This window comes from Oncorhynchus gorbuscha, linkage group LG24 (assembly GCF_021184085.1).
Source record: "Oncorhynchus gorbuscha isolate QuinsamMale2020 ecotype Even-year linkage group LG24, OgorEven_v1.0, whole genome shotgun sequence".
In the NCBI taxonomy this organism is placed as follows: Eukaryota; Metazoa; Chordata; class Actinopteri; order Salmoniformes; family Salmonidae; genus Oncorhynchus; species Oncorhynchus gorbuscha.
In genome coordinates this window covers 32,267,611-32,285,950 of record NC_060196.1, presented here as the reverse complement: position 1 = coordinate 32,285,950, position 18,340 = coordinate 32,267,611, and the positions used below count along the sequence as shown (strand labels likewise).

Sequence of the window (18,340 nt, the reverse complement as noted above, 5' to 3'; positions counted from 1 at the left end):
AAAGAAAAAGCCATATCGCAGACTGGCCAATAAAAATAAAATATAGTCAAAAGAACATAGACACTGTATAGAGGAACTTTGTCTAGAAGGCCAGCATCCCGCCTCTTCACTATTGAGATTGGCTGTATACCACACCTCCTTTGAGTTATTGCTTAATTATAGCAGCCAAAACAAGTTTAATCGACATCCATTGATGGAAAATTATCAGGGGTGTTAAGAAAGGCAAATTATATTTTCTCTTGTGACATATTTTTAAACTCGCAAGAATATCTATTTTGATGGAAAACCGAATATAGCTTCTTAGCATGTATCAAAACAAGTTACGTCAATATTCCATCTTAATTCGTTCGATAACGTTATGAGGAAAGGGGTTTATTGGATACATGTGTCCTTTCTTTCTGCGAACGTTTTTGTGGTGGCTAGTTTTCAGGCCTTATGTACTGGTATCGGGTAATGGGGTATAAATTTTTATCTCGACCTGGCAACCCTGACTCCATTAGTAGTCTGCCTGGCCGGCATTGGATGCTGGTGATTTTTCTGTGAACATCTACATTAAAACATCAACACGTTTTACGCGATGAGGTAGTTTAATACATCTGATAAAACCACAATGTTAGATTATATTTATACAGTATCCAACTGTAAAATATTTGTAGACAGGTGGAATTTAAAGGGGTGGTTTAGGGGAGGTTGTATTAGCTAGCAACGTGTAGCGTGCTAACGTTAGCCCAGCTAGCCTTTTTTTCTTCACATCTAGCCTTCTTTGTTAGCCAGGTGGCCTGTAGCATAGCTTTACTGATAGGTAGCTAACTAATTAGTTACCTATCTACAAATCTATCCATCAAATATCATTGTTAATGTATGATTTATGTAGCTAGCTAGATGTGCATTGTTATGTCTTGGTAAAATGAATGAATGAACAGTCAGTAGCTAGCCCCGTTAGCCATGCTATGGAAGCAGCTAGCTAGTTAGCTGCTGCTGCCTCTTCAGCAAATGAGTTAATGTGGTAATTGCCATCACCCAACTAACTACTGTATTGATAATGTAACCAATTCCAGAGGCGATAGGGGCAGGGGCCGGGGTGGCCGGTTCGGGTCACGCAGTGGACTGGTGCAAGGGTGAGTAGCTAGTCAGCCAGTTGCTAGAATAATAATATTGGTATACCACTTCAAATTGAGCATGCCTGCTTTTAGTTTTGTGTGATGCCATAATAGTTGATTTACTATGCCCACAACTGTAAAGTTAACCAGTCCCATTTATGATTAAGGCCAATGAGATGTAAGGTTCATGAGGTAACTTTGCTATCTAAAATTCATAGAAGAATGTCAAATCAAATGTTATTGGTTGCATACTGCCAACAGTACCGCAATATCCAACAAATTACACAACATATATACACATCTAAGTAGGAATTAATATTAAGTGACTAAGAATGGCATAGAATAGTATAGAATACAGTATATACATATGAGATGAGTAATGCAAGATATGTAAACCTTATTTAAGTGACTAGTGTTCCATTCCTTAAAGTGGGCAGTGATTTCTAGTCTAATCCTATAGGCAGCAGCCTCTAATGTGCTAGTGATGGCTGTTTAACAGTCTGATGGCCTTGTGATAGAAGCTGTTTTTCAGTCTCTCGGCTCCAGCTTTGATGCACCTGTACTGACCTCCCCTTCTGGATGATAGCGGGGTGAACAGGCAGTGGCTCAGGTGGTTGATGTCCTTGATGATCCTTTTGGCCTTCCTATGACATCGGGTGCTGTAGGTGTCCTGGAGGGTGGGTAGTTTGCCCCCGGTAATGCGTTGGGCAGACCGTACCACCCTCTGGAGAGCCTTGCGGTTGCGGGCGGTGCAGTTGCCGTACCAGGCGGTGATATAGCCCGACAGGATGCTTTCAATTGTGCATCTGTAAAAGTTTGAGAGTTTTAGGTGACAAGCCACATTTCTTTAGCATCCTGAGGTTGAAGAGGCTCTGTTGCGCCTTCTTCACCATGCTGTCTGTGGGGGTGGTCCATTTCAGTTTGTCAGTAATGTGTACGCCAAGAAACTTGAAGCTTTCCACTTCTCCACTGTGGCCCCGTTGATGTAGATTTGAGGGTGCACCCTCTCCTGTTTCCTGAAGTCCACAATCCTCTCCTTTTGTTTTGTTGACGTTGAGTGAGAGGTTGTTTTCCAGGCACCACACTCCTAGAGCCCTCACCACGTCTGTATCTGTATCTGAATGTCTGGTGCAATATAAGATGCGTCAATGTTTATTGGCACCTTGTTTCAGGTATCGGCCATTTGTCCCCCACATTCCCTTTGACTTCTATGTGGTGAGTATTTGCCACTTTATGTCAAGCATCCTTCCCGTATACATGAGCTCTTGCACCAATGGTTATTTTGAAGAGAGCATATCAGTGGTGCAGCATGTAGCTCACTTTCATTGAAATCAACAATTTCTCATTGTCTCATTCTCCTGAGTCAGACTGTACAGGCAGACTGTAATCGATGGAGCTCAGCTCACCTACTCATACAGAATGGTCTAATGCTCTAGTCAAAACGACACAGATCTTGTCAAAGTAATACAGTAGCGCAGATAGGGATGTCGACTGGACAGTGCTAAGCTGTCTCTCTGGTTCCCCCAGTGTGAGATGGCCTTCCCCAGAGTGAAGGCAGCAGCGGATGAGACTGCCTTCAGCGAGTGTCTGCTGAAGAGGAACCAGGACCTCAGCCCCACACCCGCAGAGCAGGTGGAGAACACGCACACAGACCTCTCTCTCTCAAACATTCAACGCACTACTCTCACTCGGTCGTCCTCACTCAAACCACACTTGCTGGATAATTTAACTCTAGCTGTTGTATGCACACATTAGCATATTCCTTTAGGTTATGTGTTAAACAACACACTCCTACGCTATGCTTATTTCCATTGACTACATGCAAACTCTCTGCTCCCCTTTTCAGTCCTCTATCTTGTCCCTGGTCACCAAGATCAACAACGTCATCGACAACCTCATCGTCGCCCCCGGCAACTTTGAAGTGGTGAGTTCCAGACCTTAGTGGAGAATGACGTGCCGAAATGTATCTGTATCTTGGATAACATATTTAACCATGTACAATAACAATGGGAATTTCTTTCTCCTCTCATTCCAGCAAATTGAAGAGGTACGTCAGGTGGGCTCATACAAGAAAGGCACCATGACAACGGGACACAATGTCGCTGACCTGGTGGTCATCCTCAAGATCTTGCCCACGCGTGAGTTCTGTGTGTGTGCCAACAAAGCAAAGCCCATTTGATACATTATTTGATTGGTCTTCAAATGTCAATGATCTTGATTGCTGCACAGCATTTTGCAATATTGCTGGGTTATAATACATCTACATTTGAGTCATTTAGCAGAAGCTCTTATCCAGAGCAATTTACAGAAGCAATTAGGGTTAAGTGCCTTGCTCAAGGGGACATGGACAGTTTTTTTTTTTTTTACCTTGTCAGCTTGGGTATTCGAACAAGCAACTTTTCAGTTACTAGCCTAACACCGCTAGGCTACCTGCCGCCCAAATATAAGTCATTCCTCATCATGGGCTGTATTTCCCATAGCAGCCATTTTGAAATTGTCTCCATTGGTTGTACTGAGCCCCCATAATGAAAGTTGTCTCGCTTGCAGTGGAGGCTGTCGCGGCTCTCGGCAACAAAGTGGTGGAGACCCTTCGCACACAAGACCCTGCTGAAGGTGACCGATATTACACAGCTGCATATGTTTTCATGTAGCCACATTGCAACATCAGTCACTGAAGTTCAATTTAGCTTTCAATAGCATAAATTCTGCTCCTATTTACCTTTGTTGATAGGTCGTGCCATGTTGTTTTAGCGACGAATTCATTAAAAAGTGTAAATACAAGGATAATGTAGGCATGCTGGGTAATAGGATACAGGGTATTCTACATCTTCAGTGGTTATGATGTAATGTTGCCAACTGACTCCCTCTTTGTCCTAGTTCTCTCCATGCTGACGAATGAGACAGGTTTTGAGATAAGCTCTGCCGATGCAACAGTGAAAATCCTCATCACCACTGTTCCCCCCAACCTGCGCAAGCTGGACCCCGAACTGCACTGTACGTACACACACACACACACACACACACACACACACACACACACACACACACACACACACACACACACACACACACACACACACACACACACACACACACACACACACACACACACACACACACACACACACACACACACACACACACACACACACACACACACACGCAGTACAATGTGATAGAATGTAAACATGAGCTGCCCTCATAACTACACTCATAGAGCTACATAATAAGAAGTCAAAACACTCCGGTAGATACACTGTGATTGGCACAAAGCTCTCTGTCGTGCATGCCATAAGCATTCATTGTAGACTGGAGGCAGCTTGTGTTTGCGTTTTTTTAACGTAGATGTATTATCTGTTTTCAGCTAGACAATGGTGCTGTAAGTGGTCATCATGGTGTCGGTGACATGGTCTCTCTCTCCCCAGTGGACATCAAGGTGCTGCAGAGTGCTCTGGCCGCCATCCGCCATGCCCGCTGGTTTGAGGAGAACGCCTCCCAATCTACGTAAGGCACCTTTTTTTAAAGGTCTTTTACCTCTCAGCCCATTAAGCCTCTCAAACTGATGTCTCCTCAGTATGTGTCTCAAATGATGTAATAGGTCCTCGGTCTCCTTTTTTTCTTGAACCTTTCACATCCTCAATATTTCTCACAAGTAAAGGAGGAATAAAGGGAGACTTTTTATCCTAAATGTTTCAGCCATAATGACCTTTTGTCCCTTTTATTATCCTGTGTGCATTGTAAATGCCAATACAGCAAAGCGCTGACGAACTTATCTTCTTTAAAGTGTTCAACTCGTGTCCTGGTTATTGTTTTTATTTAGGGTGAAAGTGCTGATTCGCCTGCTGAAGGATCTGAGGGTGCGTTTCCCTGGGTTCGAACCTCTCACCCCCTGGATCCTGGATCTACTGGTGAGTCCATTGCACTGACCATAGTTCTACTGGATGTACAGGTTCGGCCACTACATCCCCCATTCTCACGACTCAACACTTAACATGTGATCGTAGTTAGCCCACTGCATTCATCATAGTTATGCTAATGTTCAGTTCTACTGGTGGGGACACCAGACCTACCATTAGCACAACTACTGGTAAACCATTAGAATGTAATACTGGTGAGGCACGATAATGGATGATTTAGCTATTTGTTGCGAATTACCACACACCGAGCAAGTCACCTGGCTAATATGTTATGTTTTTTGTGATTCTCTGTCTTTGCTATTCTATTGTCCCTAACTGAAAGCTTGTATCGTATCACTGCATAACTAAAGGAGGAATGAATAAGGAATTAAGTGTTTCTGCTCAGGGTCATTCTGCGGTCATGAACAACCCCTCCAGACAGCCCCTGTCACTCAATGTTGCTTACAGGTGAGTCTTCTCATTCCCTCAGTCAGTTGTTTTTCAACTGTAGTTGTCTTTTGTTGACTGTCTCATTTCCAAAACATGACTTTGTGATACTTTCTGGCGGTGCCTTCATTATTTTTTGTTGTTAATGTTGCTCTTTTCAGACGCTGCCTACAGATGTTGGCCGCCGGGCTTTTCCTGCCAGGCTCAGTGGGCATCACTGACCCCTGTGAGAGTGGAAACTTCCGGGTGCACACCGTTATGACCCTCGAGCAGCAGGTAATATCTTCGCTTTAGCTGCCTTCATGGTACAGGTGTGGGGAACCTTGGTCCTGGTGACAGGGTTTGCTCCAGCGCAGCACTAAATCACCCATGATCATATGTGCTTGGTTAGGATTACTGTCAGATGATTCACATAGGTATATCAGTTGAAAGTGTGTGTCTGTTTTTTGTAGGACATGGTTTGTTTCACTGCTCAGACGTTGGTCAGGGTCCTCTCTCATGGAGGGTACAGGAAGATCCTGGGCCTGGAGGGTGATGCCAGCTGTGAGTACCTCATCTCTCGCTCTCACTCACACCCTTTTTCTCAAAGTAAACATTAAACAAATATACCTCACCACCCCAGCCCTGGCTTCGGAAATGTCCACATGGGACGGCGTGATCGTCACACCCTCTGAGAAGGCCTACGAGAAGCCGCCAGAGAGGAAGGAAGAGGAGGATGAGGCGCTGGAGGAAGGAGGAGATGTCGAGGATGAAAGCATGGAGACACAGGACTGAGGAAGAACCCGGAAAGTGATGCGCCACCAGTGAGCTGCCAGGTACCAGTAGCCAGTCAGAAAACCAGGCTCATTACCAGGCTAGCTAGCTAGCTGCCTAGCTTATTGTTACATTTCCAACAGTAGCTTAGTTAGCACATTAATGTAACGTTCTATAAATTAGCCTAGTTGCTAGTAGCAAATCCCATTACCGTAATTGCTGGACTATAAGCCGCTACTTTATTCCCACGCTTTGAACCCCGCGGTTTATCCAATGACGCGCTAATTTATGGATTTTTCCCGCTTTCACAAGATTCATGCCGCCAAAAAACTGAGCACAGTCACATAATGTGACGTAAAATCGAGCGCGCTCAAACTTCCCATCATTCTGATTACGGTAGTAATTTTGTCACCCTCATAATGGCAAAGACACGGAGTTATGTTATGTATATGATGCAGCTTTCAAGTTGAAGGCGATTGCGATCGATCTGGCTGTTGGAAAAGGAAAGAGCTGCTGCACGGGAGCTTGGCCTTAATGAGTCGATGATAAGATGTTCGAAACAGCAGCGTGAGAAACTGACTCAGTGCAAAAAGACAACAAAGGCTTTCAGAGGGAAGAAAAGCAGATGGCCCAAAGTATTTGCAGCCACTCGACGTCAGTGTAAATCGTGCATTTAAGGTGGCGCTCCTTGTTCAGTGGGAGTCTTTGATGACAAGTGGGGAGAAACCCTTCACTAAAACGGGCTGCATGCGAAGAGCAACTTATGGTCAAGTCTGCCAGTTGGTCCTGACAGCGTGGAGCATTGTCACAAAATCCACTATCATCAACGGGTTTCGAAAGGCTGGACTGCTGCGTGTTGAAGGGGCAGCATGAGGTCAGCGGGGTATTTGCCTCCGGATGAAAGTGACGAGAGCGACAATGAAAACGAGCCAACATCGGATGAAGCAATTCTGAGGCTATTCATCTCCGACACCGAAGGAGATGACTTCAGTGGTTTCAGTGCATAGGAGGAGGAAGATAGTGACCAAGTTCATTTGTTTCAATGTACCGGTAGGCACCTGCGGCTTATAGACATGTGCGGCGTATTTATGTACAAAATACATATTTTTTAAATAATTCAGTGGATGCGGTTTATATTCAGGTGCGCTTAATAGTCCAGCAATTACGGTAATGTATTTAAGAGTTTTAAAAAATCAACAATTGTTTTTGTTTATTGAGATAAATCACTGTATTGCCAAGTCATAACAAAGTAAGCTATGTAGCTGCCACACATTAACAACTCACCAGCCAGAGACTAGCCGGCGATAATAGTGCATGGAGCCATCTACTGTATCACTGTTACAGGCGAGAATTCTGCGAAATCAATACGAGTATAATACGAGAGGGTTTACGAAGGACATTATTTTGTCTTTGAGAACCACCCGAAGTTCGACTTGATTCTAACCCTGTGCGCAGTGATGGTGGGGCCAGATATTTTCTTGGGGAAGAAAAGAAAATGGTCAATGATCAATTGGTTAATGGAAGACGGGCAGCACCATTAGCTTTGCAAGTGACGGGGAGTAACAAATGTTGTTAGTGGTGGGATCCAATTCACTCTTTTACCCTTACAATGTGATCTGAGGCTTAACAACTTTTTATTCCCCCCCCCCCCCTCTTGTCGCCATCTAGAGGATCCTGTGCCACATCTTTTTAAATGAACGTTTACCCCTGACCCTTTGGGGACCCTTCACTCGCCCCTTTGTCCTTCAATGAAGTTCATGTCCACTAATGAATTGACTGCAACGACCTGGACCAAAGTTCTCCCACTGGACGGAGAGACTCGCATAAACTGTTACTGGTCCCTCAACGCCATCAACAAAAAAGAAATTCACGGCCTTTCCAGAAAGGGACGGGTGTTGCGATCTATTTGTATTCCGTGTCTTTGTCTGGTTTTTACTTTGTAGCAGCAATGATGACTAAATTAAACAGCTTTTTTTTTAAATAAAACAAATGTAATGCCTCTTTACGTAAATACAGTAATGCATACTTTTTAAATTATTTCTTTCAAATGTGTGCGTGGCTGGATAGAAAATGTAGGCCCCATGCTTGTGAAAAGACATACTTCATTTTCAGAGGTTAGATCTGTTCGTGTAATTACCTCCACAGATCATTTCCAGTCTAGGTACTCTAAATTTGACAAACCTTTTTAGTATTTAATTTATTGGATCACAGGTAAACTTAAATGCTGTTTTGCAGTTCAGATTTGAAAGTTTACTGGTAAGAGGAGCATTTTAATTCAAAACATAATTGTCAACAAAACAATCTGATCATAAGATGCCATGTAACTTGTGAAAAACTTTAACGTTCATACTCCTTTTTATATCAAAACTCAAACACGTCACTGAATAAGGATCATGATTTAATTGATGCAAGTGTTAGACAACTTGGTATCAGTTATAGGAAGGCTTATTGTTTTTGGTTACCTTGCTAATAACCAAACGTCTCCAAATAATGCTCTTAAGTTGGCACTGGAAAATACCTGGATCTTTTGATTGGACTCAACATATCCTATTAAATTGCTTGAGTGGCTCTGTCACTAAACCCTCCCTCAACGTTCCATAATGGGGTGAAAATAGCAGCCATCTTGGTCAGGGAGAAATCTAAAACCAGTCTAATTGGAATTGAAAAGCAGTAGGTAGTGTGTTTCCTGCTTTTACTTATGCAGGAAATCAAAGCAATGCATGTGATGTATCAGAAATTGTGTAATGGAGTCAACTGAAAATGTCATAATTTATCAATACAATTTTATATGGGTTTTATACACACTTTCTGTATAAATAGTCTTTAAAATATATGTAAACAGACCATACATGTCTGATTTATGTTTTATTGGAAAGCTGTGAGTGCTATTATATGATTATATGATACTATATCAGTACTTGTTGCATTTACAGCTTGTCTAAGTCCTGTCATCAACTGATTTCAGCCGATGTATGGCTGTGGGTTGACTGCATTGTTTGAATGGAATGTTGACATATTGGCAGTTAATTTGACACATTTTAAGGAATAATTTGAATAATTCCTCCTAAAATTGTCTGGCTAGCAAGCTAACTCGTATGCAGTGCAGATAAGATATGTGTAAAACAATGAATGTGAAGAATATATCACAGGACTGGTAAACCATAGTTGACAAACTCCCTGACAAGGTTAATGTCCATTCTATTATTCTAATTCTGTGTCATCTTTTCTCTTTAAAAAAAAGTTGTAGCCATCACATAGAAATAGTACTTACAGTAATACAATAGGGCCTAATGAGAACCCTGAAGACTGCATAACATTAGAACAATTGATGACCAGCCACAAGTAGTATTGCATGCCTGTAGATGGCATCAGCGTATTGCAGACAGCAGCCAAGCTCAAGTGACTGTTGCTGAAATCCCACTTATGGTCTATCAACCCTACAATTCTAAAGGTAGCTCATCACACTCTGTACCATGATCTTATCATTTACCAAATCTAATGCTATTCTCAAGAATTTAATCCGAAACAGGATATTCATGATATTGGATTGTATTCTTACATATAATGGCTCAAGTCCATCCAATGGTGTGTTGACTGAATTAATTTAGACACTTAGTTGCAGTGAATTAGTGTCTGTTCGAGATGGCCTCCAAGTGGTCTTGTTTTTGATGCAGTAGAACTTATTAACCTAACAGTGAGATCGTCAAGACATTCGGACCTCTTGGCATTACAGCTAAGGTGTTGGGTTGACAGTAGCATGGGTTCAGGCCCCAGTCGGGACTAACCCCTGACTTTGCTATGTAAAATGTACAAAAATCTACATTTCCTAATGCTGATTATAAGACTTATCTTTTAGCATTACAGACAGTGTGGTGGTAAAGCACTACAGTTTAGTCATCCTATTTTATAAACAGGTTAGGCCTTAACTCTCCAAGCCCAGGTCTTATAGAACGATCTTTCAGCCTTCAACAACCAGCTCCTTCAAACTTAGTTTGTCACAGTTGGCTATATCATAGTTTATTGCATTGCATAGATCTCTCAACAGCTCCTTTTCAAACAAACATGACATCTTCCTTCCAATTTTCAAACAACTGAGCCATATCTGTAAATGCCACATCTTGTTCACTTTCCATTTCCCTCCTTTCTGAAGCAATTGCCTGGAACAGCCTATCCCCCCCCCCCCTCTCCCCAGCAGGAGAAAAGCAGGGATGTTTGAATAGGAGTGAGACGCAATTTACTCAGTCGAATAAAACTGGTACTCGGAATCTGGGATCCTATTGAGTCGCACAGGGGCGCCCAGCTGTTCCAATGACACCAGGAACAGAGGAAAGACATGGATTAAGCACCTCAATCACAATGACGATATCAGAAAAATTCTGGTTTGAACCGATATTTCCCTGCTGAGGAAATAATTTCCCTTGAAACTCATACCAATTCATATCTCGCTCGGTTAATGGAACCTTATAAAGGACTGAAAATGAACTGATCGTCAGGAAACGCGAGCGGGGGAAAAATTGACATTGCATGAAATGAGTTGTCAGCGGGACAAAATGTCAGTGTACTCTATGGCTGGGATTGTGAAGATAGACACAATTGTGAGCTGAAAGTAGCCTAGATGCATCAGACACTTATTAAAATAGTGCAGAAAATAGGAACAAGTGTTCTCAGACTACTAGAGAGCATTTGGAGGCAGCATGATGGTACAATCAGTCTTGTCATTGGACATTATTCCGCAAAACTGGACATTTAGTCCCATGTCGCCTTATATAGGGAGTTTTTCCTAGCCACCGTGCTTCTACACCTGCATTGCTTGCTGTTTGGGGTTTTAGGCTAGGTTTCTGTACAGCACTTTGTGATATCAGCTGATGTACGAAGGGCTATATAAATTGATTTGATTTGATATACAGTACGTTTTTCCAGCATTATTTCCCATAGAGTGAGCGTTGTCTCACCTGTTCCTTCAGAGAACCTTGGTTACATACTGTACGTAATGTAACCTTTCAATATCTCAGATCCAGATCAGACTCTTAATTCAGAGGATGAAAACCTACAGGAGTCAACTTCGACACCCTCCTCTCTATAATCACTGTCCTGGTGACTCATCTCGTCTCTCACTCAAGAGGGAACAGTTTCTCAATGGCGCTGTGTCAATGATAGTAATTGAAATGAAACGGAAAGGACATGCAGCTGCTGTCGGAGTCTCATAATGTGAAATCTACATCATTAGCTTGCAGTCATAGCAAATGGTCATAAATGAGTGACTAGTAAGGGTGCCATTTAAACAGAGTGCCTAGTTGATCTTTACAATCTGCCTGGTTAATTACAGTACTTTTACCCAATACCTATATACTTAGGCCAAGGTAGTAATGGTTAAATGTGCAACAACATTGTTTTTGAACTACCATCACATGACAGTAACCTTGTCTGAGACATGAGGGTATGACATTGACGCATGTCCTCCATTTGATGTTGGCCACACAGTTGATGCTTATCATCTACGTATATCACATCCATAATTCCCATGCTCCACACCACGCTGATGCTAATTTGTACTTTGTCCAGACGAAAATAGTGTGTCGACTGGCCATTAGCTTAGCGCTAAACGAGAAACAATATATTTGCCATCCACATGAGTAGAAATCATTTTCAGGGTCAGGAACTTGATGTAGAAGTTGCCCCTGATCCTAATTTCCCCAACACCAAATACTGACCTTATACCCATGAGGAGCACATCAGACTTGGACCAGTGGTTGGGAGGAGGGTGGTGTGGCTCTCTATTCTAAGCCCTGTTAGACAGTAGCTCGTCTGCTATTTGTAATCAATAGTACCTCCTGTCTCCTCCCACAGAGAACATCTCTAGACAGTTGCTCTTTCTTCCCATCAATAGCGCCAACATTTCCTCATCAATACCCGGGAACCTAACTCCAAGAATATCCCTGTTGTCTCAAGACGCACATGTATGTTTGACTCCTCTCTAGTATTACAGTTCTTCTCAGCATCTCAGGTACGAAAGCAAGAAAATGATCAGACGTTCTATGCGTCTCTTAGACCGCTTTTTGCAAAACATTAAATACAACTATTTTCAGTATTTGTTTTGATGTGTATGGAATTGTTTGGTTAAATATACATAAAATGGGAATAATTGCTCAGAATTCTGTACCTTTGGATAGTTGACTTCTAATTTTTAGTAACTTGGACTCAATAGATAAGTATGGATGCATGAATCTTTTTGCAGGCATTCATGTTATTTTTAGGGGTTCACAGTGAAGCTGTGAAACCTACTTATTCTCTGTTTTTTTAAACAACTTTTTAATGTACATGGCCAAATACCTCAAGCATAGATTTGTTCACTTTTTTTCTAATTTGGCACACAGAAATTTGAGGCCATTAGGGTGGCAGGTAGACCAACGGTTAAGAGCGTTGGGGCCAGTAACAAAATGTCAGTGGTTTGAATCCCAGAGCTGACTAGGTGAAAACTTGGTTGATGTGCCTTGGAGCAAGGCACTTAAACCTCATTGCTCCTGTGAGTCACTCAAGATAAGAGTGTCTGCTAAATGACTAAAATGTAAATGAACAACTTAGTCAAAAAGAATGGTACCGATTGGCCTGTAGATGGTGTGGTGCTGTTATAACCAGTCTCACTTATACCCTCATAACCGTTGACCTTGAAACTTTGTATGTAGGTTTCTTTCCTCATGCTGAACAAATTTGCCTCAAGGACCCATAAGGTCCGCCTAGATAGATTTTGGAAAACCAAATAACACATCTCTGGTACATCTCTAAACTTAGTTTGTGAAAAGCTATGTAAATCCACTCCACAATGGCCTATCAACATGAAACTCTTTAGGGTCACCAAAGCCATCACCACGATGAACCATGTTAAGTTTGGCATTGATGTTTAAAAATAAATAAATAAGGAAACTATTAACGCTGATGCTCAAAATCCTCTGCAATCATCTTCTCATTGATCCATGCATCAGATTCACAGATTTTGTATGTAGAATCACTACATCAGTTCGTAATGGTTTTGGGAGAAAAAATTGTTGCTGCATTCAAATAGGATTGCACTGTACCTATAGATGCACCTTCACCTATAGATGCACCTTCACCTATAGATGCACCTTCTTCCATAAGCCATAAATTAGATTGACTCCAGATTTGGTATATAGACACAATTAATTAGCCTCAAATGAATTTAAGAATGATTTGTTTCTGCATTCAAAGTCGGCAAACACTACACCCCTAGATGGCACCATATCACACCAGGGCTATAAGAACAGAACCGATGGACATGGGGCCATGAAATTTGGTATTTAAAATGTATGTATATTTCCTTAGAAGCTGTGTGAATATAAAGTCACTGCAACCATAGATGTTTGCACCAGACCAGTTGGTGGCAATATAGATGTCATTGGCACCATAGGATTCTAGAGCAATAACTATTGATCAAGTGGACTTTGTCTCATGCAAATGAATGTTACATTTTAATTATGCAGACGAACAATATGAAATATTGTGAAAATATTTCATTATAATGAAAATATTTCACAAATCTTAACATAAACCATTAGTCAAATTGACCCCAGAATTGCTATACAAACTCGATACATTAAGTAATGACATTAAGAATGATTACTTGCTGCATTCAAAGACCAACCTACAGCACTAGACTAAACTTCACTTGCATCATCCTTGTGGAATTGATAAACATGGTCATGCTTTTACAGATTGCACATGAACGAGGATCGTTCCTACATGATAGGGTGCTTGCTTTGTTATCCAACTAATCTTGTGTCCTATCCGTCATCATGTGAACCCCATTCATTGCTGCTCGCAGTTATATTTATGAATGTATTTACAATTTTTACAGTATAATAGTTTTGGTTCATGCATTTGTTTCAAGATGGCAACTACATTTTGAAAATAAATGTACTGTTTTGCAAAAGGACACAGAGTTCTGTATCTTGTGAACTCTTGTTTTGAAAATCAACAACATTATTCCAAAAAATGCTTGTACGTGATTAGGAAAAACTGTAACTTTATTCTCAGTCTTTAGTTGAATGACAGATTTCTCATCTCTTCTCCTCTGGACCACCGTGTACAGTACGAAAGTTTTCATCTTGACCAATTAGGAATTTAATGATGAAAATGTTACTATTCAAAAGTAGGGTAAAATCAAAACCATGTCTGGTGTCAGTCTGAAATTTCCTAAACTGGCTAAAGGGCAACCAATAACTGTGTCTTTTGATTGGTTGGTTGCACCCTTTCACTGCAACCCGGGCATGCATACAGTTTGATGTGACTATTATTTTGTTTTGTTAATTAAGTCACATTTCAAACCACCTTTGTAAGTGGTTTTAAGTCAGATTTAAATCTGATTCCTGGCCATGTGTCTGAACAGTCAAATCTGATTTATTTGCCCTCAAGTGGTTTTTAGACTGTTATTTGGCAGTTTGACAAGACAATGTGGTAGCTAACTAGCTTGCTAATTGTTTACAAACAAATTAGTGAATGTGCCAGACAGCTAAGCAGCTAACTAACTAGTTGACTGCTGTAGTTAGCCAAAAATGACTTGTTTTGAAAGTTGGATCATCTTATACTTTGAGGCTTTAAAAGTGTTCTTACACTATGATTTTGAACATTCAAAGCAGCAAGGAAGCGTCCATGGCAGGTACTGTTGTCACTTTACAGTGCATTCGGAAAGTATTCAGACCCTACAACTTTTTCCACATTTTGTTACCTTACAGCCTTATTCTAAAATTGATTCAGTAGGAATATGGCCAGGTTTCCTCCAGAAGTGACGCTTGGCATTTAGGCCAAATAGTTCAATCCTGATTTCATCAGACAAGAGAATCTTGTTTCTCATGGTCTGAGAGTCCTTTAGGTGTCTTTTGATAAACTCCAAGCGGGCTGTCATGTGCCTTTTTACTGAGGAGTGGCTTCTGTCTGGTCACTACCATAAAGGCCTGATTGGTGGAGTGCTGCAGAGATCGTTGTACTTCAGGAAGGTTCTCCCATCTCCACAGAGGAACTCTGGAGCTCTTTCAGAGTGACCATCAGGTTCTTGGTCACCTCCCAGACCAAGGCCCTTCTCCTCCGATTGCTCAGTTTGGCTGGGCGGCCAGCTCTAGGAATAGTCTTGGTGGTTCCAAACTTCTTCCATTTAAGAATGGTGGAGGCCACTGTGTTCTTGGGGACCTTCAATGCTGCAGAATCTTTTTTTATACCCTTCCCCTAATCTGTGCCTCGACAAAATCCTGTCTCGGAGCTCTACAGACAATTCCTTCAACCTCATGGCTTGGTTTTTTCTCTGACATGCACTGTCAACTGTGGGACTTTATATAGACAGGTGTGTGCCTTTCCAAATCATGTCCAATCAAGTTGTAGAAACATCTCAAGGGTGATCAATGGAAACAGGATGAACCTGAGCTCAATTTCGAGTCTCATAGCAAAGGGTCTAAATACTTATGTAAATAAGGTATCTAATTTTTATTAATAATACATTTGCTTTGTCATTATGGGGTATTGTGTGTAGATTGATGAGGGTAAAAAATAATTGAATCTGTTTTAGAATAAGAATGTAAAGTTACAAAATGTGGAAAAGGTCTTTTTTTTAACCTTTATTTAACCAGGCAGGTCAGTTAAGAACACATTCTTATTTTCAATGACGGCCTGGGAACAGTGGGTTAACTGCCTGTTCACGGGCAGAACGACAGATTTGTACCTTGTCAGCTTGGGGGTTTGAACTTGCAACCTTCCGGTTACTAGTCCAACGCTCTAACCACTAGGCTACGCTGCCGCCCGGTCTGAATACTTTCCGAATTCACTGCTTGCTACATAACAGCTCGAATGTGGCAGCCTCACTATCTCAATATCACTCCTCGTTTCGCTGTTTCTTGTCCACACTTCTTGTCTCCATGCCCTCTGGAAAGTGATCAAAGCCTTGTGCAATTGGCTGCCTTCTCTCAAATTCAACGATTCCAGCTGCTACCAGGAACTTGTACTGCTGTGCCACAGATTATCCATGGTTTGCAGCTGCACAAACCCATAGCACAACAAGTCACCCTTACGGGACGCGGCAGTTTCCAGCGCTCCCTCTTGGGGGCTAACTGTAATCAGAAATGCATAGTTTAGTTGAGCTTGTCAGCTGTGATGCCTCCTACAGGCTATGGCCTCCTTTGATTGAGGGCAAAGAGTCTGAAAAAGTCAGCAAATTAACTGCTGTAACTGACTTGTTGCATCCTACGACATATACATATTGCATAGGCCTGCAGTGTGTTGATATTCATATTGGACATCTGATATTTGTAGCTTTTTTGGTTTACATTTACATCAGCTTCTGCCCAGTGACGATTTGCGATGGATAACAGTGTTTTGTTCCTAATTAGTTGCAATTATCTTGCTCGGACTCAATGAGGTGGGGAAATTAATGGATGGGAAAGTGAAAGGTCTTGCTACATACGGTATTTACCAAAGGAGAGGTGAATGTGGTTAATATGTCATTGTCCGTTTTCAGCTAAGCCAAGATGGTTTCCATGGGATACCTGAACGTGTGGTACATTCCCTAGCATTAATTAAGGCCGTAGGTTAGTACCCACTCCCCACACTTCTCTGTATAGGTTCTGTGTGGACTGCTCTTTTTTTCCATTTTTATGACAGATATATAACAGTTTTTCCTCAATCGCGTACAAGCATTTCTTTGGAACAATGTTGTCGATTTTCAAAACAGAGTTCACGAGACACAGAACTCTGTGGCCCTTTTGCAAAAACAGTATATGTGTTTTCAAAATGTAGTTGCCTTCACAAAACCAATACATTCATCGAAATTATATTATACAGTCAAAATTGCAAATATACTGAACAAGAATATAAACGCAACATGTAAAGTCTTGGTCCCATGTTTCATGAGCTTAAATGATCCCAGAAATGTTCCATATGCACAAAAATATTATTTCTCTCAAATTTGATTTGTTTACATCCCTGTTAGTGAGCATTTCTCCTTTGCCAAGATAATCCACCTGACAGGTGTGGCATATCAAGAAGTTGATTAAACACGGTGATCATTACACAGGTGCACATTGTGATGGGGACAAAAGGCCACTAAAATGTGCAGTTTTGTCACACAACACAATGCCACAGAGTTTTGAGGGAGCATGCAATTTGCATGCTTACTGCAGGAATGTCCACCAGAGCTATTGCCAGATAATTTAATGTGCATTTCTCTACCATAAGCCGCCTCCAATGTTGTTTTATAGAATTTGGCAGTACGTCCAACCAGCCTCACAACCGCAGACCACATGCAACCACACCAGCCCAAGGACCTCCACATCCGGGTTCTTCACCTGCGGGATCATCTGAGACCAGCCACCCAGACAGCTGATGAAACTGAGGAGTATTTCTGTCTGTAATAATGCGCTTTTGTGGGGAAAAACTCATTCTGATTTGTCGGGGCTGGTTCCCCAGTGGGCTGGCCTGGCTCCCAAGTGGGTGGGCCGCAATAATGAGGTTTGTCTCTCTTGAGACGCCAAAGCAACAACATAGGTAGTATACCTGGAGTGATTTAGAATTTTGTGCATTAGTATTTAGTGAATACCGGAAACAGTGAACTCAATTGCACAAATGTTTCTTCTGATGGAAACAATGTGTATATTCTGAGAACAGAATACATAATAGTGACTTGTATTCACTGATACGAAGACAAGAAAATTATCAGAAGTTCTGTAAATGTATTTGAGCATTTGATCCTTGCTGCTGATTTCTACTGGTCTAATGTCGATTGCTCGTGTTTAAAATCAAATCGAATTGTATTTAAATATATATATATATATGCCATTTAGCAGACGCTTTTATCCAAAGCGACTTACAGTCATGTGTGCATACATTCTACGTATGGGTGGTCCCGGGGATCGAACCCACTACCCTGGCGTTACAAGCGCCATGCTCTACCAACTGAGCTACAGAAGGACCAATTTGTAAGACATGCTCCGAATACAACAGGTGTAGTAGACCTTACAGTGAAATGCTTACTTAAAAGCCTTAACCAACAATTACATTTGAAAAATACCTATAAAAAATAAGAATAAGAAATAAAAAGTTACAAATAATTAAAGAGCAACAGTACAATAACAATAGTGAGGCTATATA

General features: G+C 41.5%; 1 protein-coding gene across 1 annotated transcript; it reads left to right on the top strand.

Moving 5' to 3' along the window:
• The first annotated feature begins 348 nt into the window (after positions 1–348).
• LOC124013128 (interleukin enhancer-binding factor 2 homolog) lies at positions 349–8,171 on the top strand. Its single transcript, XM_046327311.1, has 15 exons — positions 349–582; positions 1,059–1,118; positions 2,273–2,315; positions 2,628–2,732; positions 2,947–3,024; positions 3,136–3,238; positions 3,648–3,713; positions 3,978–4,094; positions 4,526–4,604; positions 4,921–5,008; positions 5,403–5,464; positions 5,605–5,719; positions 5,896–5,986; positions 6,066–6,258; positions 7,865–8,171. Exons 1-14 carry the CDS (start codon positions 578–580, stop codon positions 6,215–6,217), a joined length of 1,164 nt encoding a protein of 387 aa, XP_046183267.1. The 5' UTR covers positions 349–577; the 3' UTR covers positions 6,218–6,258; positions 7,865–8,171.
• Positions 8,172–18,340: the final 10,169 nt, after the last annotated feature.

What these genes read in the sequence shown, in the direction of transcription:
- LOC124013128 (XM_046327311.1), top strand. An exon ending in CGCAGTGGACTGGTGCAAGG is followed by an intron (nt 1,119 to 2,272) that starts GTGAGTAGCTAG and finishes ACCTTGTTTCAG; the next exon opens with GTATCGGCCATTTGTCCCCC. An exon ending in CCTGGAGGGTGATGCCAGCT is followed by an intron (nt 5,987 to 6,065) that starts GTGAGTACCTCA and finishes TCACCACCCCAG; the next exon opens with CCCTGGCTTCGGAAATGTCC.